Source organism: Heteronotia binoei, chromosome 3, assembly GCF_032191835.1.
Source record: "Heteronotia binoei isolate CCM8104 ecotype False Entrance Well chromosome 3, APGP_CSIRO_Hbin_v1, whole genome shotgun sequence".
In the NCBI taxonomy this organism is placed as follows: Eukaryota; Metazoa; Chordata; class Lepidosauria; order Squamata; family Gekkonidae; genus Heteronotia; species Heteronotia binoei.
In genome coordinates, this window is record NC_083225.1 from 48,897,527 (window position 1) to 48,921,328 (window position 23,802).

The window sequence follows — 23,802 nt, forward strand, 5'->3', positions numbered from 1 at the left end:
TGAAAATTAATTGTTCTAATAGAAAGTACTGCCTCATTTGCCATGTGTTTTTGTTTTGGGCGACTAATACTATTACAAACAGTATGATCCACTGCTTCTCAATTACAAAGCAATGAGCTCTATAGAATCTTCCTAGTCAACAGAAGCAATCTTATCAAGCAAAAAGCTTATGACTTTGTATCTATATTGGTAGATACTGCATTCATGTGATAAAAAAGCTGCCTGCAAGTAGCTTATCTGTGATACCCTTTTCACCTTACAACCAAGTTGAATAATGGGCCTCTGAGAAGAAACGTGTACTGTGTTTCCCCTCATATGTACTTTTCCCTCCTGTTTCTGATGTGAATCAATTGGTGTATCAACAGAGCAGAAATTAAGGACAGTGTTTTTTTATTTAATGTAAAGGTGTTTTTTTAAATCTATAGTATAAAATTGTTATGCCAAGGAAGGCACAGATTTTTTTTTCAAGAGGAAAGTAAACATAATCCCAATCCAAGAAATCCACATTTAAAAAATTAACAAAGTAGCATTTTACTGCAGATTGCTTGGTTTGGTACAGAGGCAATGAAGCTATTTGGCCTTTTCCAATACCGTCAGAAGCAGAGTATTTTGCTTAGGAACAGTTTTCCTCATTGCTTTCAGGATTTCTATAAGATTTCCCAACAATTCATTTCCATTGAGATGCCTGGACATAAAGGACACATTAAATACTAACGTACTTTCACAGTGTTTAATCAGACGGGGTAGGTAACCTTTGGCACATATGCCAGTGGCTATACAGCAGGCCATTTGTTGGGCACTCAGAGACAGATCCATGACCCAGCAACTGGGGTACTGGCAGCACTTGTTGGGGTCAGTAGTGCAAGAGATGATACCAGGCACAGTTTATGCCCGTCATTATCTCCCAGACTGGCACAATCAACAGTTCAGTGCAAGGCAAATCCACAGGATGCTGACAGCCCAAGTACAACCTTGCTCCCTTTTGGTTTCATCAGCTTCATAGGTCGACATTGTACTGACCCCCAAAAGCTTGCCTCCCCCTGGATTCTTCTAAATGAAACATACCTAAGCCAGCCCCATAGCCAGGATTTGAAGAATTGGGGAGCTCTGATTTTTTTCAGGGGCACATAGTGGCCCAAAACTCCATGGCCTTCTCTCCTACCACTGCTGAGGAGGAAAGCTGCCAACTTGCTGCCATATAGCCTCCCCCCTCCCCACAGTTGCCCCAAGGTGATCCCTTTCCACCCCTCTTCCAGCAGCTCTGGTGGGGAGCCACTCAGAGGTTTAGATACATGCTGCACAGTCTCCTGCCCTTACCTGTAGCATGATCCAGCTAGGCAAGCCCAGCGAGACCGGGGCGGGGGGGTGGAAGGCGCCACCAAGTCACAACTGACTTCTGGGGCTACAAGACCTCCAATTCAGTTTTTTTCCTGTCGGAGGGCGAGCCGAGGCTGCCCAAGCGCAGCTCCCACCCTCGCTCGGGTAGCCAGCGAGACCTGGCCAGAAAACCCCTGCAGGTGAACATCACCTCTCCACTGATCCCCAGCCCAGGACTGCAGCCAGGACGACCACTTGTGTGCGCCAGCCTACCCTACCCTGCCCTGTCTGCAATGGAGCCATCCGCCCCCTACCCCTGCCGCTCCACTTGACGGCCAGAATGGCCTCTTCTTGCAGGCGCCCTCTAGCACAACGTCAGCCAAATGTGGAGCTTAAGTTTCAGTCCTGGGCGCTGAAAGTGCCCCGTTGTTTCTGCTTGCTGAGGGGTCAGAGATTTCTTCCAGCTCCTAAGCAAGCAGAAGTAACATGGAGCTTAACTTTCAGTCCTGGGCACTGAAAGTGGTCCATTGTTTCTGCTTGCTGAGGGGTCAGAGATTTCTTCCAGCCCCTAAGCAAGTAGAAGCAACAGGGAGCTTAATTTTCAGTCCTGGGCACTGAAAGTGCTCAGTTGTTTCTGCTTGCTGGGGGGTCAAAGACTTCTTCCAGTCCCTAAGCAAACAGAAGCAACAAGGAGCTTAACTTTCAGTCCTGGGCACTGACAGTGGTCCATTGTTTCTGCTTGCTGAGGGGTCAGAGATTTCTTCCAGCCCCTAAGCAAGTAGAAGCAACAGGGAGCTTAACTTTCCGTCCTGGTGCTGAAAATGCCCGGTTGTTTCTGCTTGTTGAGGGATCAGTAATTTCTTCCAGCCCCTAAGCAAGCAGAAGCCATAGGGGGCTTAAGTTTAAGTCCTGGGCTCCGAAAGTGCCCTGTTGTTTCTGCTTGCTGAGGGATCAGAGAATTCTTCCAGCCCCTAAGCAAGCAGAAGCAACTGTGTATGATCACGTCCCCTAAGCAAGCAGAAGCAACGTGTATGAGGACAGCAGAATGGAGAAGGACGCAGCCGAGGCACTGGAGGCTGGTTAGGGGCCCCAAGTCAGGGCACCGTGCCCCCCACAGGCCCCCTCGTAGCTACAGGCCTGACCTAAGCTGACCAAACTAGGGCTGCCAATCCCCAGGTGGGGGCAGGGGATTCCCCCAGTTTGGAGGCCCTCCCCCCACTTCAGGGTCATCAGTCAGCAGGGAGGAGGGAATGTCTGCTGGGCACTCATTACTCCCTATGGAGATCGATTCCCATTGGGTATAATAGAAAATTGATCCATGTGTACCTGGGGCTCTATGGAGGCTGTTTTTGAGGTAGATGCACCAAATTTTCAGCATGGCATCTGGTGCCTTTCCTCAAAACACCCCACAAGTTTCAAAAAGATTGGACCACGGGATCCAATTCTATGAGCCCCCCAAAGAAGGTGCCACTATCCTTCATTATTTCAAATGGAGGGAAGGCATTTAAAAGGAGTGTGGTCCCTTTAAATGTGATGGCCAGAACTCCCTTTGGAGTTCAATTGTGCTTGTCACACCCTTGCTCCTGGCTCCACCCCCAAAGTCTCCTGGCTCCACTCCCAAAGTCCCCATATATTTCTTGAGTCAGGCTTGGCAACCCTAGACCAAACTGGGTTATGGTGATCAGGCAATAATGTCTTCCCATCGTAGAAAGTGAAGCCAGAAATAGTTACAAATCTGTCACATGGACACCCAGTATAAGCATTCTTTTATTCTTTTAGAAGACTCGCTAACAATCAGATGATGCAGCATGCTTCCTGTTTTTATTACTGGCCTTCTGAGGATTCTTTCATTCAGATGTTCTTTTAGTATGGCCTGGAGTTCTCAGACAGCTAAATTATATACCAATTTTCTCTCGAAAGCCGTAACAGGCATTCAAACGAAAGCCATAAGTATTATGAGTATTATATATTTGTATTATCTATTTGTATTTGTAGAGGTTTTATCTTTCAACTCTTGCACAAACAGAAAGACTCACAAACTTCACTTTTTCATTATGGTTATTTTTTTACCCACCCATTAGCTGTACTATTAATCTGTATGAGTGCTGGAAGGTGGGAAAAGCCAGTTACCCCTTAGCTGTGAAAATATGAAACTCTCTTTTACTAAACCAGATCACCACACTGGCCCACTCAGATTCGTACCATCTCTTCTAACTGGTGGTGACCATCCAAGAGACCCACCAGATGGGGCTTCTGCTAAAAAAAAGAAAAAACTTTAACTGAATACCCAACCCAGCACTGGCTTCATGGAAACTGTACACTCTACAATGCTTAAATTAACAAAAAGCAGGGCTTTTTGTGTAGCAGGAAGCCCTTTGCATATTAGGCCACACACCCCTGATGTAGTCAAGCCTCCTGAAGCTTACAGTAGGCCCTGTACTAACAGCCCTGTAAGCTCTTGGAGGATTGGCTACATCAGGGTTGTGTGGCATAATATGCAAAGGAGTTCCTGCTACACAAAAAGCCCTGACAAAAAGTAATATAAAAATTCAGCCTCTGCTGTCTCCTGACTTCATTCAAGTTTCAGTGCAACATGGATGGAGAAAAGGGCAGAAGGGGAGGCTACCTCATCTAATGACTCCACAAGGACTGTTTATTTAGAAAATTTGCATGCTGCCTCTGCAGACCTGCTTAAGGGCAGCTCACAGATAAAGCAGTAAACATAAAAAATGCAAATCTTATCAGCAACAAATAAAAACAAAACACAATATAAACAAATCAAATAAAATCAGGATCAATAAAACATGAACATAAAAACAGCCAATAAAAGCAAACCATCATATAAACGTGCATGGTGAAGGTGGCATTTCATGGCAACCCTGGTAGGGTTTTCAAAGCAAGAGATTTTTAAAGGTGGTTTGTCATTGCCTGCCTCTCTCATCCCAACACAGGCTCATAATATCATGAAAATTAACACATAATTAACACAACATATCAGCCCCCCCCCCCTTTTCTGTCCATCCCTCTGCCAGTGTTAAAAAAGGGCACATTCTGATGCTTTCATAATGTTATCTATTTGCCAGCATGTTCCTTGTTTGGGGTTTGCTATGTCTGTCGAGATATTTTACACACAGGAAACATTATCACACTGTGTTTGGGCTTAATTGTTGACTTCAGGCTCTATATTGCTCAGTTGTGGCATAATTTGCATAGACCTCAAGGAAAAATGTATGAAATCAGAGGGGAAACAGATGGCATACTGGACAACCTAATGCAGTAACATTTCATATTCTACAGCTTTCCATACATGTATTTTCTTTGTTGATTTTGCAAATAAGTACACTTCTCCATCTAAGGAAACTGCTCATAAAAGAAAAGAAATGTTTTTGTAAACAAATGGTGTATAAATTTAAAACAATTTATAAAACCTCCCCCTGTTGCAATGCTATCAAGCAGGGTCACTTGATGTGATTTTTGTTCTCTTGCATTGCAAAGTCATTACCTTTTATTTCATTAAATATAGGTACAGAAACAAAAAAATGATCATCCGCGACTGTCCAAAACAATCTCTTTTTAGAACATCACACACTGCCAGAACTTTTGGATATTAAAAACGTGCGATTACAAAGCTTATTTTGAGCCACTAGACACCACCAACTGATTTCACGCTATGCGTCAATAAAACACTTGTAAAACTTCTTATATGTTATTCTCAGTAATCTTGACAGTTCTAAAAAGTGAGCCACTTCCTTATGGGGGCTAGAGCAATCTGGCTTGTTTATGACCTCCTGCTGTAATCACGGCTGTGTTGAGATTTGAACCAGGGACTTTCCAGCAGCCAGCTCTGCGTGAAACCACCATTCTATGCCAGCCAGCTCATATTTTCTCGCTCATGGTAATAATTTGATGGAATGCATGTTTCCCTCCTTCATCTTGTTCCAGGATCCTTACACGCCTCTCTTCTTTTTGTTTTCATTTTGCAACTGTGTCGCAATATGTGACTCTCGACCTCCAAAATCAATACCCTGCATTCCTCATTAAGAGACTGGAAAATTGTACAAACAGAATGGGTACCCCCCACAAAGCCATGTGTATATTTTCCTTTTAAAAACACAAAGATGGTCAAGCTGATTTCATTGTTTATTCAAGCTACAAGTATAATAAGGCATTTCAGCCTGTTTAGAAAGTTTAAGTGTATGAAAACATAATTTTACATTTAAAGCTTCCAGCAGTAACCAGATCTGATTAATCTCTTTATCCTTGCAGATAAATTAAAGCCAACCAGTTAATGGCATGTTCAGGTAAGATCAAAAGAATACATTTATGGCTACCTGGAAAACCCAACGGACTTTTTGCGCAAAACGGAAAAAAACAAACTGATGATCTATGGGTTTGAAAATGAAGATAAGAAAAGAATTATAGATAAAAGAAAAGGGTTTTTTTAAGTTATGTGTATTTACAGAAAATAAATTGACAATTAAGTTGTACTAGCCATAGATAAAAGTTGAAATATAATCTCCCCTCCCCCCTTTTTTTCTCCCTGTTTTCTCTGGGTGGTGGTGGTTGTAGGGGGGTTTCTGCTTTTTGGTCTGTACATTTTTTAATGTATTCTGTGTAAAATTTAATAAAACTTGTAATGACATAGGCACCATACTGGTGACCCCCACCTTTAAAAAAAGGATTTTTCAAAAGAATGTGGGTTTTTTTAAAGTGTCTCCCTCCACATCACAATGAAGCAAGAAAACATGATGCCCATCCACATTTTACAGGTAATTTTCTCCTTTTTTACTGTAATTACAGAGAATTTTCTTCGAACTTACAAAATGTGTCCTTAAAATTCAAGCAGTGTGCAGAAAAAGTCATTGTACAGTTAAAGGAAAGAAGAGAGGAAGTTATTTCCTAGTGAAACATTTCCTGTAACAAGACGTCAGAATGCTCACAACTATATTATTGTCCAAAGAAGGAAAACATCAACGTCTAGGGCAGTATTTGAATTACACTTGTATAAAACACATACCAATGATTGAATCCCTGCGGAAAACATCTCTATCAAAAATGTAAAATGACAGGTGACGAAAACTCCGTGGAATTTCACAGTAAAAGTCTTCACCATAAAACGGGCTGTGTAAAAGAAAGAGAAACACATTAGTAATGGCAGGCAACTAGGGACTATTGGGCTGAATCTGGCCCATATAAAGCTGTCTCCTTGGCAATTGTAAATCATCCTCCTGCATACTTCTCCTTTACCATGGTTGTTACCTTACTGCCTGCCATTGGCATTTAAAGTCAGTTTAACAATCCAATCCAGATTACCTGGCTGGTACAGAGATAATAGAAATGTAGGAAAGCCTCCTCCAGTGTTATTTTTAAAAGAAGTGGCTAATGTAAACAACAATAAAAAATAGCAGGCATGCTTGGATCCATTTTAGAACATACTGTGCAATCCTAAACAAAGTTACACCTTTCCAAATCCAATCAAGTCCCTTAGGATAATACTGAAAGCATTATAGATTAAATTTCTTTCTCTTATTAAAAAAGCAAGTCTTGCATTTTTCCAAAAGAAAGCTGATATTTCAGGCCATCCTAGATGTAATGAGTTACATATCACAGCATATTTTGTAAGGATTTCCTCATAGAAAGCAAATGGTGTATATATAAAAATCAACAGGTGTATATCAACCTTCCACCCCCCTCCCGGCGGGGGGGGGGAGAAGAGAGAGAGAGAGGAGGAGTGCATTGGATCAGACTGATATGAAGCTCTAGCCTTAGAAGAAGCTTAAACTGCTTCCCTTGAATTCAACTAATTGAAAAGGAGGCTGATTATAAACTCCCAGCAAAAACCCTTTCTGTTTCTTTCACTTTCCCATTATAATGTTAAAGAATTACACAAAGGAAGACCACAAATAGCTCTTTGTGTTCTGCTACTAACATATTGTGACACTAATTTGCCGAAGACATCTAATGTTATCAAATCCACCCAGATAACAAAATCATGAATCAATAACTGACACAGAGAGCCCTTAAACCAAACTAATTCATATTAATAAGTAAATGTGCATCTTTTCCTGTCTATTTTATTTCTTTTTACAAGTTATGAAAAACCGTTTTATTTCTCTCCTGTAGGAAACAACTTGGGAGTTGGGACATAAAATTTGTAAGCTTAAGAATGGGTTATATGGAAATTCTTCACTCATTTTGTTCTGGAGATGAAATACCAATTGTAAAAATAAATATGAAAGAACTGTAAATGTGCTTACATATCAGAGATATTATCTTGTGTTTCACATGCATATAGTATGCTTTGCTTTCATTTTGTATACATACAATAAAATAATAATCTCAATACTAATATTAGTATCACCTTTTCTTCCCAGCTCATCTGTTTAAATCTCTTAAAACATTCTGTTACTTAATAGAAAGCCTGAACATAAAACATAAGTCATCCAAATAGATTTGGGTAGGTAGCCATGTTGATCTGAAGCAAAAGAACAAAGTTTGAGTCCATTGGCACCTTCAAGACCAACCAAGTTTAATTCTGTACACGAAAGCTTATACTCAAAATTAAACTTGGTTGGTCTTGAAGGTGCCACTGGACTCAAACTCAGTCTCCCAAATACTTGAGCTTGAATCCAAAAAACAGCAAGAAGGGCTCCCATGGAAGGAAGGCAGGAGAGGGATTTTCATCCCTGACCTTCTACATCCTCTCCTACAAAATCCCATGCAATGACACTGGATGCCCCAAATGTCAAGAGCAGCTTTACTGAACATGTTATCAGCAATTATACGTTCCATAATACAAGTTCTATTTGTGAAACTGGTGAAGTGTTCAACTTCCTCTGAAAGCAATGGCAGGCCAGCCCAATCTCAGAAGGTAAGCAGGGTCAGCCCCAGTTAGTAGTCTGATGCGACATTGAAGGACGGTTAGTAGTCTGAAGGAAGTCTACGGTTGCTATGCAGAGGCAGACAATGGCAAGCCGCCTCTGTTCAACCACTGCCTTGAAAATCCTGCAGGTCACCATAAATTGGCTGCAACTTGATGTCACTTTCCACCATCCACCACCACTGGCTGAATGGTGTGAGGCCTTGGTTTAACTTGCCCACTTGGCATTCCACTTTTTTGTAGTATAGTAACTCCACTGAGATAATCAGAATATTATTGTGAACTTGGAGTCTGAACTGATCATATGGACTTGACCTACACTGGAATGCCTGGGGAGAACCCAGGGTCTGTGAAAAAAGGAGGAGCAACTGTCCAAGCACCCATCAGGACTTGGAGGATGTGGTGGTGGTAGGGTTGCCAAGTCTAACTCAGATAATATCTGGGGACTTTGGGGGTTGGGCCAAAAGACTTTCCCTAAAATAAATAAATAAAAACACAGCAGTGCAGTTCCCCTGAATACAGTCTTCATTTTCTCACCCAAGCAGCTGCAAATCATCTCGCTCGCTCTCTCTCTCTCTCACACACACACACACGTGCACAGAGAGAAGCAAAAAAACACCGGTTTGCAGTCCCACACTCGTGAGGTCTTATTGGGGCAATTTACTCATGAGTTGCTTAACTTCCAATAACACAGGGAAACCAAAGACTCAAGTTTACCTTTTACTATGCAAATGACTTCTGAAAAGCTTGTACAACAAAGGGAGCTGGGCTACTTTCAAGGCTACTGGGAGCAGCCACATTGTTCTGTCTGCTCACCCCGCCCCCATTTAGCCTTAAAGACACAGACATAGCATCCAAAAAGGAAGCCTTTGCAAGCTTTCTCCCAGCGTTCTGAAGGGGAAAGGCACATGGTAGCTGTGAGGGCAGAGCTTCCCCTGCTGGCCAGCTGACTGGGGGCAGAAAGGAGCCTGGGAAAGCGCTGGGACATGGGGATTGGCAAGCCTAGGTGGTGGCGGAGAAAGAGGAGGAGTTTGTGCCATCAAGTCACAGCCAACTTATGGTGACCCTGTACGGTTTTCAAGGCAAGAGATGAACAGAGTTGGTCTGCCATTGCCTGCCTCTGCATAGCAACTCGGCACTTCTTTGGTGGTCTCCCTTCCAAGTACTAACTTCCAAGTACTAGGTTGCAAAATCAGATAATATTTGGGTAAGGATGTGACACCCTTCCAATCTAGGTGAAGGGAGGAGGCAGATGAATGAACAAGTAGTAGTTCAGATTATGGAACAGGTGAATAGAGAAGCTGTGAGGAAGAGAAAGACACTTCCATGAGCTGGATAAAGCACCTTGGGGTGCAGTATTCCTATCTCTCTGTCTGGGGATCTGCTGTGGCAAAACTACCACCCTCTATAAGTAATTCCATCTGTGTTCTACTTGTACTTGTGTAAATAAAGCAAAACACTACAAAAATGTTGTATCTTTCCCATGTTCTCTTCTCCTAAGGGAACCAACGCAGGTGAGAACTGTCCTTGGAATTTCCTGCTGCTTGGAGAAGAGGGTAAAATGTGATGCAACGATAATATTCCAAGTAACAAGGCAAGGTGATATTGTAGATCATAAGAGATTTTCTCCTTTCAAGCTATCAAAATGTGTCACAAATGATTAACATAGATATGCGTGGACAAACATTCTAGTGGACCTTTTTTGAGGGCTAGTAGATTTCCTGGTTTATTTCCCTGGTTCCAATTAAGTTTCAAATCTTAGGAGCAGACACAATAAAACAGCTCATACGGAGGGGAAAAATCATCAGCATATAAAGAAAGAAAGTGTATCTGCTTAAAACACAACTCCTCACCATGATAGAGTCCATGAGACTGTATGTAGCTGATAGATCCAAGTAGGCAGCTGTGTTGCTCTGAAGTAGTAGAACAAAATAGGAGTCAATTGCACCTTTAAGACCAACTTAGTTTTATTCAGAACATAAGCTTTCGTGTGCTCTCTAAGCATACTTCATCATGATGAAGTATGCTTAGAGAGCACACGAAAGCTTATGTTCTGAATAAAACTAAGTTGGTCTTAAAGGTGCAATCGACTCCTATTTTGTATGTAGTAGATGGTTGTGAGGTCATTCTAATCAAGCCAATGACGCCTGAGGCCATAGAGTTCGTTGTCTCAAGAGAAATGCTTTCTAAGCAACTGTTGGCAGCACTTCACATTTTAGCTGAAAGAAAATACTCAGAAGTATGTGGCCAAATGGAAGACAGACAAAATCTCCAAGAATAAAAATACTGTTAACGAGCTGACCCATTTGTGCTCATTTCAGCTTAAACTTTCAAACTGCCATTAAAATCTTGTACAGCAGAATAGAACTCTTTGTTACTAATTTTAGTTAAAGAGAGGAAGGACCAAACAAATAAGATGCAGATTTCCAGGGTCACACAGCATGCACCTATAGATGCAAAAATCATATGTTTATAAAACAAGATTTCAAGGTAGTTCAGAGATACAAATATAAGTTGTGCCCTGCATCACTGTTTTTAAACAATAATGTGCACATGGGCACGTAATTATTAGTCTCTACAGAGCCAGATGGTCCTGGTCCTGTTTGAATCTAAACAAGACCACCAAGAAAGATGCGGGGGGAGTGGGGGCTGCTATGCAGAGGAAGACAATGGTAAACCACCTATGTTCATCTCTCACTTTGAAAACCCTATGAGGTGGAAGTTCATGGAGTAGCCATGAGTTGCTTGTGATTTGACAGCACATACTTGTGCGCGCGCACATACACACTCACAGAGACAGAAAGAGAGAGAGAGAGCGCTAGGACACAGAAAGTTCTCCCAGTTCAAGGCTTGGGAGCCATGCCCATGCTAAAATTACGGTAGTACTAGAGTTAAACACATTTTAAATTCAGGCTAGAAGGACTGAAGATACAGCTATATAGTGCTTTGACTGTGTCTACTTTCCCAGAAGTTGCTATTACTGCCCATTTTACAGAAGGGAGGAAAAGCTGAGGTCCATCAAACAGATGGGTTAGAGCAGCCCTCCCTTTGGGCAAGAAGGAGATACTTCAGCTTACATAAGCAGAGATCCACTGCACATATGCAGACCAAGCCCCAGCCACAATTTCCAAGGGTTCTCCAATCACCTGAATGACCACTAGTGAGTTCAGAGAGCTGTAGCATAAAGGATGAAGCAGGAAAGATTCATCTCAAATCAGAACTCCACTGGAGATTTTCAGAATCCTTTCTAGTGAGTCCATGGCAAACGTAGATGAACTCAGAGGCTGTATATCCAACTGACACTACTCAGAAACCCTGGTTCTCCATGCCCATCCTATAATAACAAACATGTCCTCTCCTGATCTACAAACCAATTCCTTGTTCAAGGTTTACTGCTCTTCCTCCTCCATCAAGGGATCTCTCCCCACCCCCAGTCTCGAACGACTTTAAAAAAAAAAGTGATCAAGCTTGATGGAGGTATTAATCAGATTTGATAATTGAAAATGGTTATATATGTGGGTGTGAAGAGTCTTACACCTTAACTGTGAATTTTTCAGAGTTAATTTTCTGATTCTGTAAGATGATGAATTTTAGAGATTTAAGGGAAATATTAAACAAATACTTCCTGCTGAAGCCTAGGAAATAATTTTAGAATAAATGGTCTGTGGTGTCTTGGGATACACTGAACCCAAACCGAAATACTTAAAAGCCTTTAATAATGTTTAGAATGCATTTGCAAAACATCATCTCACACTATTCAGACAATTATTTGCTCAGCTTAGAGGATGGGAAACACTGCATCTCATTCTCAGTACTGAGAAATTACAAATGCATAGTTGATTGTTATTAAACTATTCCCTTTTGGGATGAAGTGGGGGGAAATGTACAGTGACTAATAACATAATATCCCAAGCCAGATCTCTTGCATATGGATTTTAAACGTCTTTAAAAACAAAGCAATTAAAATGTTTTTACATCCTCTGTCTAATCCATAATGTTTCAAAATGCCTGATTCATCTTTTTGGATGAAACAAGAGAAGAATTCACATCACAGTGAGCATAGCATGAAAAACATGAGAGGCAAATAAATGTGTCTACTGAATTCCTTGTACAACTCCTTGTGTTGGAGAACTTGAATTCATACACCATGGCCCAATCTAGCTCTTACTAGCCATGCATAGAAATTGGTGGATCCACAGGGATGCAGATTCCCATAGGTATTAAAAGGGCATATTCTTTGGGGGCTCAGATCTAAAGGAAGAGACCCAGAAGACATAAAAATCACACACATAACAATGGGGTTCTGCGTTGAAATGCTGGCATGCTTTGGAAACAAGAAACAAACATATACAGAATGCTGAGATAAAGGGATTTGATCCACAGCAGTGCTTCCTCTAGACAGTGCTTCCTCTACCTCTCCTGTGGTAGTCAAAAATGCCACCTTAACTTGAGGAGAAAGGCTCTTCAGAAACTGGATTTCAAAGGGAATTTTGGGCTGACATTGGAGATCAGAGCCAAGATCATCATTGGTCCATGGACAGAAGCCCTTGTGCCCACTGAAACACAACACTGGATCCAACCCTTATGTAATATTATATAACACATTTTAAATAGTAACCATTTTTATCTTCACACATTCTCTAGTTTCCCCAGCCTGGCACTTGACAAACCTCCTCTTCTCATCTATATATCTCCTTTTCTCTGTATCTGTTTTTTTTTTAAAACTGTGTGGCCTGTGACTTGTTGATTTTTAAGTGATGTACAACACCTACTACCCTTTCAGTACTTCAAAATATTAAAACAATAGTATTATGGAAGCGGATCTCAATGTGTCAGAAGACAATATGGAAACATACATAAAGTAATCATATAATATTATCTCTATACCATCTTTAACACAAAAAAAAGTAGTTTAAATGCCACATGATATTACTTTAATTAAGCTAACTGTGGTTTATTGTGATCATCCAAACGTGTGTCTTGCCACTAAAAATGGTTAGTAGCCCCTATGCAAGCACTGGGTTGTTACCAACTCATGGGGTGACATCACATCAGGACGTTTTCTTGGCATACTTTTACTGGGTGGTTTGCCATTGTCTTCTCCAGTCATCTACACTGTACCCCCAGCAAGCTTGGAAGGATGGAAAACTGAGTCAACCTTGAGCCAGCTACCTGAGCCCAGCTTCCGCTGGGATTGAACTCAAGTTGTGAGCAGAGCTTGGACTGCAGAACTGCAACTTACTACTCTGTGCCATGGGGCTCATACAAAAAAAAATGGTTAGCTGGGACTAAACTCCAAAAATGGGGGAGGGGGGGGCTATATTGATTTATTCAACAGTCATCTATGATTTCAGATAACACACAAATGCAAACATTCTGGCTGAATCCTAACTTGTTGATTAGTGTTGACTTTGCCACAAAGCAGGCCCAGGAGGATACCAGCCAGGTCTCTGTGGGCATGACAAGGGAAGAGCGACAGTAATAAAGGCAGCGTTTGTTAAACCAAACTCACATTTAAATGCCTGTCCTCAAGCCGTCCTGGTTTCACAGAACTAACCATTGTTAAAATAAAACATAGTTTCATGTTAATTCTGAACCTGGCCCAAAACAAAAGACTAACCGACACCTTAGACACCCCTGGCATTAGCAAACACACAAAATGTATTGACAAAGAAGAATTCCACCCAGAAGCAGCTGGCAGAGTTCATACCTTTCACTGATGATCTGCCAACTGTCTCTTAATTTTACAATTCTGATGAAAGGAGATAGACTTTCTATGTTGGCTCAGAGTTATTCCAGTCTAAACCCGTTTATTTCAATGGATTTAGACTGCAGTAACTCAGCCTAGGATTACACCATTAATTAGCCATCTCTGCCACAACATTTGAGTTTTCAATACTGAATAGAAAAAGCACACCTCTTGCCCATTGTATATCTCTGTGTTTATGAGCTCACAAGGACAAACAACCATTTCGAATTTCAGATGATACACTGCCAGAATATCAAAAAGGTCATTCTGACACCCAGGGCTGGCCTTAGACTGTCTGGCATCCTAGGCAAGACTGACTTCTGGTGCCCCCACCCCTGCACTGATAATGTCACCGAGTGACATGGGGGGCACCCAATTTGGTGCCCCCAGAAGGCCAGCACCCTGGGCAATTACCTAGCTTGCCTAGTGGCAGGGCCAGCCCTGCTGACACTTTTCAATTTTTACTTTAATAAGTAGAAGCCAATCTCATTTATGGCCAAAAATATATTTAATACATGCTGGCTGGGGAAAAAAATCTTTAAAACACTGACTATTTTCCCTCTGCTAATTTTACCAAAACTTATAATGAAGCCCTCTTGGAAAGGAAAGGTATTGTGCGTATACTTTGGTGAGGAGGTAACTAAGCTATTTAAAATACCAAATTCTAGTGCTTTACAAAGGGTTTCAGTACTATGTCCATTCCCACTGACATCCTCAACTAGGGTTGCCAATCCCCAGGTGGGGACAGGGGATCTCCTGGTTTAGAGGCCCTCCCCCTGCTTCAGGGTCATCAGAAAGCAGGGAGGGAAATGTCTGCTGGGCACTCCATTATTCTCTATGGAGACCGATTCCCATAGGGTATAATGGAGAATTGATCCAAGGGTATCTGCGGGGGGGGCTGTTTTTGAGATAGAGACACCAAATGTACAGCATAGTATCCAGTGCATCTCCTCAAAACACCCTCCAAGTTTCAAAATGATTGGACCAGGAGGTCCAATTCTATGAGCCCCAAAAGAAGGTGCCCCTATCCTTCATTATTTCCAATGGAGCAAAGACATTTAAAAGGTGTGCAGCCTCTTTAAATGTGATGGCCAGAACTCCCTTTGGAGTTCAATTATGTTTGTTGCAACCTTTCTCCTGGCTCCACCCCCAAAGTCCCCAGGTATTTCTTGAATTGGACCTGGCAACCCTATCCTCAACCTTGTTTTGGATTCTTTCTCTCTCACACACTCCTCCATCTTTCCTATTAGAAGTAGACTATAGGAGAAAGAGTCAGGAGTGTTGATCTGAAGCAACAGAACAAAGTTTGAGTCCAGTGGCACCTTTAAGACCAACAAAGTTTAATTCTGGGTGTAAGCTTTTTGTGTGCATGCACACTTCTTCAGAGAAAGAGTTGGTGATGAAGGGTGGGAAAAATCCCAGGTGCTAGGGCTCATTAAAAATCTCATTTAAGTATTCACTCAGTTCTGTATAGAGCTGGCTCCTAAATATTTGATCCAAGCTCCTAGGTATTTCAGCTATTTCAAACCCTGTTGTGACACATCTTTATGAACAGTTTGCCCCTTGGCATTAGGATCTGATCCAGAGCCAAGCAGAGCCAATGAAATGAAGCCGGAGGCAGAAACTGCAGCTGCAACCTTATCCAATATTTCTCATCACCTTTTTCTTCCAGAAGACTGTCCAGCTAGATAGAAAGAACAATATTAAGGTTGCTAAGTCCGCCTCAGGAAATACCTGGGGACTTTGGGGGTGGAGTCGGGAGACTTTGGGGGGTGAAGCCAGGAGCAAAGTTGTGACAAGCACAATTGAACCTCAAAGGGAATTCTGGCAATCACATTTAAAGGAACTAAGCTCCTTTTAAAAGCCTTCTCTTCACTGAAAGTAATGGAGGATGCAGTGCCTTCTTTTGGGGCTCAAAGAATTGGACCCTCTGGTCCAATCTTTTTGAAACTTGGGGGTTGTTTTGAGGAAAGGCACCAGATGCTATTCTGAAAATTTGGTGCCTCTAACTAAAAAAACCAGCACCCCCATAGCCCCAGATACCCATGGACCAATCTCCATTATACTCTCAGGGGACCAGACTCCATGGGATATAATGGAGAGCCCAGCAGACATTCAAAACCCCGCCCCCTGCTTTCTGATAACCCTGAAGCGGGGGGGGGGGGGCGGGTCTCCAAACCAGGGGATTCCCTCCCGCCAACTGGGAATTACAATCTGACAGTTCCACAAAAAGGACAGGTTTCTTACCTGTAACTGATGATCTTCGAGTGGTCATCTGTGCAGTCACACATATGGGTTTATCCGCCAGGATCGGGCCCACCTCGGAGAATTCAAAGCAATCCTTAAGCGTTAATTTTGGCGCGCCTTTCCCCTTGTCCCGGGGAGGAGGCAGCGTCTGCGCATGCCTAGATGAGGGGGAGGCGCCCAACCCACTCAGTTTCTTCCCGCCACCGTAGAGGTGTAGTAAATGCATTGATATAATCGTCCAGCAGCGGGGAAGGCTGGGTGGGTATGTGTGACTGCACAGATGACCACTCGAAGATCATCAGTTACAGGTAAGAAACCTGTCCATCTTCTTCGTGGTCTCTGTGCAGTCCCACATATGGGTGACTGGCAAGCTATTTGTCAGGAGGCGGGTGCTGGATCTGTAATGGAAGCTCTGTAAGTTATTCAAGAGAATAAATTTGTACTCACAAATAGGTAGCAAAAGGCATCAGTCGAAGATCGATCGCAGCACAGCCTGCCCCCAGGAGGTATCATGCTGAGCACGGACATCCAGAGCGTAGTGCGAGGCGAACATGGATGGGGACGACCAAACCGCAGCAGCGCAGATGTCCTCCATCGGAATGCCCTTGCAGAAGGCTGTTGAGGTTGCGACAGCTCTCGTAGAATGAGCTCGCAAGTGCTCAGGTATGGGCTGCTTTGCCAGTTCATAGCATAGTGCAATAGTGGTAACAATCCACTTCGAGAATCTCTGGGTGGAGATTCTAGCACCCTGATTGTGGGTAGCATAAGTCACAAAAAGTCTACTGTCCTTACGGAACTGCTTAGTTCTTTCGATGTAGAAGGCTAGAGCTCTTCGTACATCTAAGTTGTGCAGGGTGCGTTGTCCCGTATCTGTAGGGTGTTGAAAAAACGCAGGCAAGACAGAAGGCTTTCCTAGGTGGAAAGGTGACACCACCTTAGGTAGGAATGTGGGGTCAGGGCGTAGTACTACCTTGTTGTGGTGGAAAACTGTGTACGGAGGATCTGCTCTGAAAGCGCAGATGTCGCTGGCTCGTCTGCCGGTAGTAAGGGCTACTAGTAAGGCCGTTTCCCAGGTTAGGAGATGTAAAGGAATAGAGGCCATGGGCTCGAAGGGTGACTTCAATAACTGACTGAGGACCAGAGACAGGCTCCAAGCAGGTTGGATTTTGTGGATTGGAGGGTGGAGGTGAAGGATCCCCTTCAAGAAGGCCTTGGTGGCAGAGTGTGAAAATACAGTGGAACCCTCAATACGTGGGTGGAACGCAGAGATAGCTGCTAGATGGACCTTCAGAGAAGAGTAGGACAGTCCAGCGTTGGAGAGAATTAGAGTGTAAGTCAAAATTTGATTGATATTGGCTGATTCAGGTAGAAAATTATGTTGATTAGCGTATTCAGAAAAACATTTCCATTTGAAGCTGTACGATTTCCTAGTGGCAGGTTTCCTGGAGTTGAGCAAGATGTGTCAAACCTCCGGAGTGAAGGTCATGAATTGATCCTCCATGCTGTAAGGCGGAGGAGAGCAGGGTTGTGATGAAGAACCTTGCCGCTCTGTTGAGAGAGTAGGTCCTGGGCTTAAAGGAATCGGTGAAATACACCGTGCGATAGTAGATGGAGGGTGGTGAACCACGGTTGGCGGGGCCACCATGGGGTCACTAGGATGCAGTTGGCATTGTCCGACATAATTTTCTGCAATACTCTCGTGATGAGTGGTATTGGCGGAAACATGTAGTGCATTGGTCCGCTCCAGGATTGTAGGAAGGCATCCCCTGCCAACAGTGGAGATGACTGGCCGCGCATGTAGAAGCGGGGACATTGCGCATTGTCTGGTGCTGCAAATGCATCTATCTCCAGAGTACCGAACCTCTGAAACAGAGGGAGAAGATAATGACTGTTGATGGTCCACTCATGGTCGTTGATGGATTGCCGACTCAGAGCGTCCGCTTGAATGTTCTGAACTCCGGGTAGATGCACTGCAGATAGGAAAATGCCATGGGCAATGCTCCAGTGCCATAGGGCTAAAGCTCGTTTGCACAATCTGGTGGAGGCCGTGCCTCCCTGTCGATTTATGTAGAAGACAGTGGCTATGTTGTCCGATGTGACATGTCTGTTGTGAAGTGACGGAAGGAAGGATCGCAGTGCCCTGTGGACTGCCAGTAATTCCAGGCAATTTATGTGGAGAGATCTTTCGTAATCTGTCCACTGGCCTTGTACGGTGAGTTTTCCTAAGTGGGCTCCCCATCCCCACTTGGAAGCATCGGTAGTGACAATCACCGAGGGAGGGGTCTGAGTGAAAGACATTCCCTTGAGGAGGTGATGGTCTAAAGTCCACCATTTCAGGGAAGGAATGATATGAGCTGGGATGGTAAGTACAGTGAGTTGATGTTGACATTGCGGATGAAATGTCCTTACGAACCACAACTGGAGAGGGCACATGTGAAGTTTGGCAAATAGGAGAACGGATGTAGTGGCGGCCATTAGTCCCAACATCCTTTGAAAAGTGAGAGCTGTTTGAGAGCGATGTACAATTATTTCTTTGGCCAGAGATTTGATGTGTTGTATCCTGTCTGCAGGCAGGTATGCTTTGCATGTAATGGTTGAGAGGTGTGCCCCTATGAATTGTATGGATTGAGTAGGGGTCAGATTGGATTTTGTGGTGTTGACCTGGAGGCCCAGGGTGGCCAAGAAGGAGAGGGTCGCGGAGACATCGGTCTGGAGCTGTTCCTTGGATTGGGAGACGACTAGCCAGTCGTCTATGTACGGGTAGATGGAGATGCGTTGCTGTCTCAGAATTGCTACTACCACCGCCGTGCACTTCGTAAATACTCTCGGAGCTGTTGAGAGACCAAAGGGAAGGGCGCGGAATTGATAGTGCTGATTCCCTATGGCGAATCTGAGGAACCTCCTGTGATGGTGGTTGATGGTGAGGTGAAAGTAGATCTTGAAGATCCATCTTGAAGATCTATTGATGCCATCCATGCTTGTTCTGGAATCAGTGGAAGAATGGATTGGAGTGTAACCATCCGAAACTTCTTGTGATGGATATGGAGGTTGAGCTTTCTGAGATCTAATATGGGGCGCAGCCCACCATCTCTCTTCGGCACCAGGAAGTAGCGGGAGTAGAATCCGGTGTGGTGATATTGAGGAGGGACTGGTTCTATAGCTCCCTTGTCCAGCAAGGTTGCTACTTCTAGGAGCAGAGGGGGGGACGGAGGAGTAGATATGAACCTGTGGTGTTTTGGAGTCGAACTGAACTCTATGGAGTATCCGTTTTGAATGATTGACAGTACCCAAGAGTCCGAGGTTATGGCTTCCCAGTTGTGGTAGAACGGCTGCAGTCTGATGTCTGGGCGGTGTTGTAGTAGGAGTGGAGTAGGGGAGTCAAAGAGACTGTTTGTTGGTCGGTGTTGTCTTCTTTGTGGTTTGAGGGCGTGCCCTCTGTTGGAAAGGCTGTTTAGTCTGAGGAGGCTTACGTCTCCAAGGTTCGTTTTGGCGAGGAGATCTGGAACGTTTGAAATAGTTTGGTTTCCAGGATCTTTGTTTTATAGCTGACTGTGGCTGAGTGACTCCTAGGCTTTTAGCCCTCTTCCTGCTGTCGTCAACGTTGGTGAGGATATCATCTGTCGTGGCGTTAAAGAGGCCCTGTCCGTCAAACGGCAAATCCTCAATTTTAAATTTGATGTCTGGTTGCACAGAAGAAGACCTGAGCCAGGCATGCCTGCGCAGGGCGATAGCTGAAGCGAGGGTCCTGGAGGAGCATTGGGCTGCATGGCGAGCGGTGTTTATCTGCTGCTTGCTGACCCTAGAAAGTTCTTGCAGAGCGTGAGTGGCCTGCTTTTGTGTAGCATCAGGAAGGGCTGTGACTAAGGAACTTAGCTGGGTGGTAAGGTTGTAAGCATACACGGTGAAGTATGCCATATAGTTATGGATCTTGGTAGTGGCAGTGGTGAGCGAATAAATTTTTCTTCCAATGGTGTCAAGTTTCTTGCCCTCTCTTTCGGGAGGGACAGGATGTCTGGTTTGTTTGGATTTTGATGAAGAATGTACTATCATCGAGTTAGGAGCCGGATGGTTGAAAAGGAACTTCGACTCTGGAGCATGTATCTTGTAAAGTGCCTCAACCCTCTTAGACATTGGTGGTACAGAGGCTGGTTTGTCCCAGGCTTCCTTCAATGTCTCCAGATGAACTGGGAGCATGGGAAATGAAGAGCCGACAGGGAGGTCTGCGTGTACTAGGTCATAGACCACGTCTGAGACTCTGGGCACATCTGTTGTTAGCTTTACATTGAGGGAGTTAGCCATATTAGATAGTAGGTCTAAATATGACTTAGGCCCTTCAGATGGAGAGAGGTCTGCCGGTTTGGCTATGTCTGATGCTGGAGAGTGAAGCCCGGAAGTTGAAGAATGTGAGGACACAGATTGCTCTGCTTCTGAGTCATCGAGGGTATCCACTTCTGGGGTCTTCCTAATTTGTTCTGGCCCCGGGAGTTGGATATGTTTAGAGGGCTCTACAGCCATAGAGGCAACTGGAGAAGGTGGTTTTGGTAGCGTGATGTATTCACGGTACTGTTGGTGATCCTCACGGAATCGTTGGTGGTCCTTGTGGTAAGGGTGCTCACGATGCGGAGAGGTGTCTTGGTATCGAGGATGGATATCCTCACAAGAGTGATCCCTGTAGTAGGCTCTTTCTCGGTGTCGAGAGTCCTCACGGGACCGAGAATGCTCACGAGTGCGGTGTCTGTAGAAGCCGGCAGAGGGCAACCTTCGGTATCTACGAGGAGATGGTGATCTCGACCTCGAAGGAGTGTAATAGTAGTAGCGGTCTCTGTGACCACTTCTGGATCTTTTTTCTCGAAGGCGCAGAGGGGATTCTCTCGGAGTTGAGGGTGCTCTGGTCAGTGACGGAGCCGTGATTGTCTGCCGGAGATTCGGGACTTCTTGAAAGGAGCGAGCATCTAAAATGTTGAGGTGTTGGCTCTTTGTCGAAGTCGGAGACTCGGTACTGAGGATCTGATCAGGCAGCGACTCGTGCACCGACGGTGATCTGGAGCTGATGCGGACAATTTCTAGTGGCGTAATGGCAGGCGTCGCGGTCGATTTCGAAGCCGGAGTAGTCTGTATCGAGGTAGTAACAGTCGTGGTCGGATGAGGTGTTGGAGGTCGGGTCACGGCGATCAGGTCGAGGACCTTATGGCTGGACTTGGGCCTTTTGGGGGACTTCGGATCCGAAGGGTCTCTCGAGGTCGACTCGGTGCGGTGCCGCTTCTTGGATTCGTCAGACTCCTTCAGGTGTTTGCCGGATTTATGCTTACTGGGAGCCTGCGCCACGGAAGCCACCGGCTGAGTCGTTCCCTTATGGATCAGGGAAGACGGAGAGGTCTGCGAACTCGATGCGTGCGACATTACTGGGCACAGTGATGACTCTAGCAAGTGGCTTTTGAGTCTTGCCGCGCGGTTTTTCTTCGCCTGTTTGCCGAACTGGCTACAGTGCACACAGGAGTCTGTTCGGTGCGCCTTGCCGAGGGAGAAAAGGCAAAGGGAATGTCCGTCAGTAGACGGGATCTTCGCAGCACAGCGAACGCACCTCTTAAAAGTTATTTTTTCCTTCCCTTCCATCCGCCCGGAAAGGGGGGGGGGAGAGGAGGACGAAAAAGCGAAAGACAGAGAAAGACTTTTTTTTTTTTTTACGATACCAGAATGAAGAGTGAAGAGGAGCAAAGGACGGTGAAGAGACGAGAAGATAGAGATCCAAAGGACTGCAATGAAAGCGGGAGATCAGCGAGGTAGGTGTTTTCCGGACGGCGGTAAAGAAGAAACTGAGTGGGTTGGGCGCCTCCCCCTCGTCTAGGCATGCGCAGACGCTGCCTCCTCCCCGGGAAGAGGGGAGAGGCGCGCCAAAATTAACGCTTAAGGATTGCTTTGAATTCTCCGAGGTGGGCCCGATCCTGGCGGATAAACCCATATGTGGGACTGCACAGAGACCACGAAGAAGATCTAGAAGTTAGCAAAAATACCAAACCGTGGACTAATAACAAACAACTAGAATCAGTAACAAATACTCATAAGTTGTAGCTCATAATTTCTAATTTTTCAAGGTGCATTTTTTTTACAAAGTGCATAGTAATTTTAAAGTGCTAGACAGTCATACGGTTTTTAAAAACTGAAATATGTAAATTGTGGTTTTATATGTTTTATTGGTTTAATTGTATTGACATGATGTTGTGAGCCGCCCTGAGTCCGCTTGCAGAAAGGGCGGGATATAAGTCGAACGTAATAAATAAATATACAAAAGAAGAAGAATTGCAGATTTATACCCCACCCTTCTCCCTGAATCAGAGACTCAGAGCAGCTTACAATCTCTTATGTCTTCTCCCCCCACAACAGACACCCTGTGATGTGGGTGGGGCTGAGAGGGCTCTCACAGCAGCTGCCCTTTCAAGGAAAGCTCCTGCAATAGCTATGGCTAACCCAAGGCCATTCCAGCAGGTGCAAGTGGAGGAGTGGGTAATCCACTACACCAAACTGGCTCTCCCAATAAGTGATTGCAAAATCCATCAGTGGCCTCAATCCCATCAGTACTGGCATTGCTTGGCATTGGGAACTGCACTGGCTGCCAATTGTATACCGGGTTCATTAGAAGGTGCTGGTTATCACCTATAAAGCCCTATATGGCCGAGGACCTGCCTTCCTCAGGGACCACCTCTCTCCATATGTTCCCCAGAGAGCACTGCGTTCCAGTTCACAAAATCTTTTGGAAATCCCTGGGCCTAAGGAGGCCAAACTTAAAACAACTAGGGAGCTGGCCTTCTCTATAAAAGCCCCCCAATGGTGGAATCAGCTGCCGGAGGAGGTGCGGGCCCTGCGGGACCTCAACCAGTTCCGCAGGGCCTGCAAAACTGCCCTCTTCCAAGAAGCCTTTAAGATGTAACCAGAATAAATATTACGCTGCCGGATAAATAGAGACTGTAGCACCACTGTATGTTTTAACTTTTTAAAATTAATTTATATTTGTATTTATATTGTTGATTGATTTTATCTGTTATTGTGATATCATGATATCGTATCATGTTCTGTAAGCCGCCCTGAGCCTGCCTTGGCGGGGAGGGCAGGGTATAAATAAAAACTTATTATTATTATTATTGGGAGAAATCCTGATACAAGGGCAACTTAGGCCTTAGATTTCGATGTAGAATCCACACACTTAACCACTGCACCAAACTGGCTCTCTAAACTTAATACCATTTTTAAACACATTTCTAAACATACAAAAGTCCATCACAAATGACTTCCACAACACTTTCCTATACGATTTGGCGTCAAAGCGCCATTCTGGTATCAAAGCGCCAAGTCCCCACTCCCGTGGACTGACTTAAAGTGTCTGTGCTAGTCTTGGAAAACAGAAGATAATGAACAGAGTGTGGAATTACATTTCCAAAGTAGTTTTTCCACAGAATATTTCTTGTAGTTGGAATATTTCTTACAAATTCAGTTGAGCCTCTTACAGATATGCCAGCATGTAAAACCATTTCTTGAAGACCACTTTATCAAAGAGGCATTCCATACACCACTATTCAATCGACCGAGGTCTTACAGAACACATAACTCTTACAGA

General features: G+C 44.2%; 1 protein-coding gene across 2 annotated transcripts in view; it reads right to left on the reverse strand.

The window, feature by feature from the left end:
• Positions 1 to 23,802, reverse strand: part of RASA3 (RAS p21 protein activator 3) — a 212,352-nt gene that overhangs the window by 100,909 nt on the left and 87,641 nt on the right. For both annotated transcript variants that reach the window (XM_060233749.1, XM_060233750.1), the window contains exon 3: positions 6,335 to 6,438. In XM_060233749.1, coding sequence (XP_060089732.1) covers positions 6,335 to 6,438 — 104 coding nt within the window. The remainder of the gene's footprint in view (positions 1 to 6,334; positions 6,439 to 23,802) is intronic.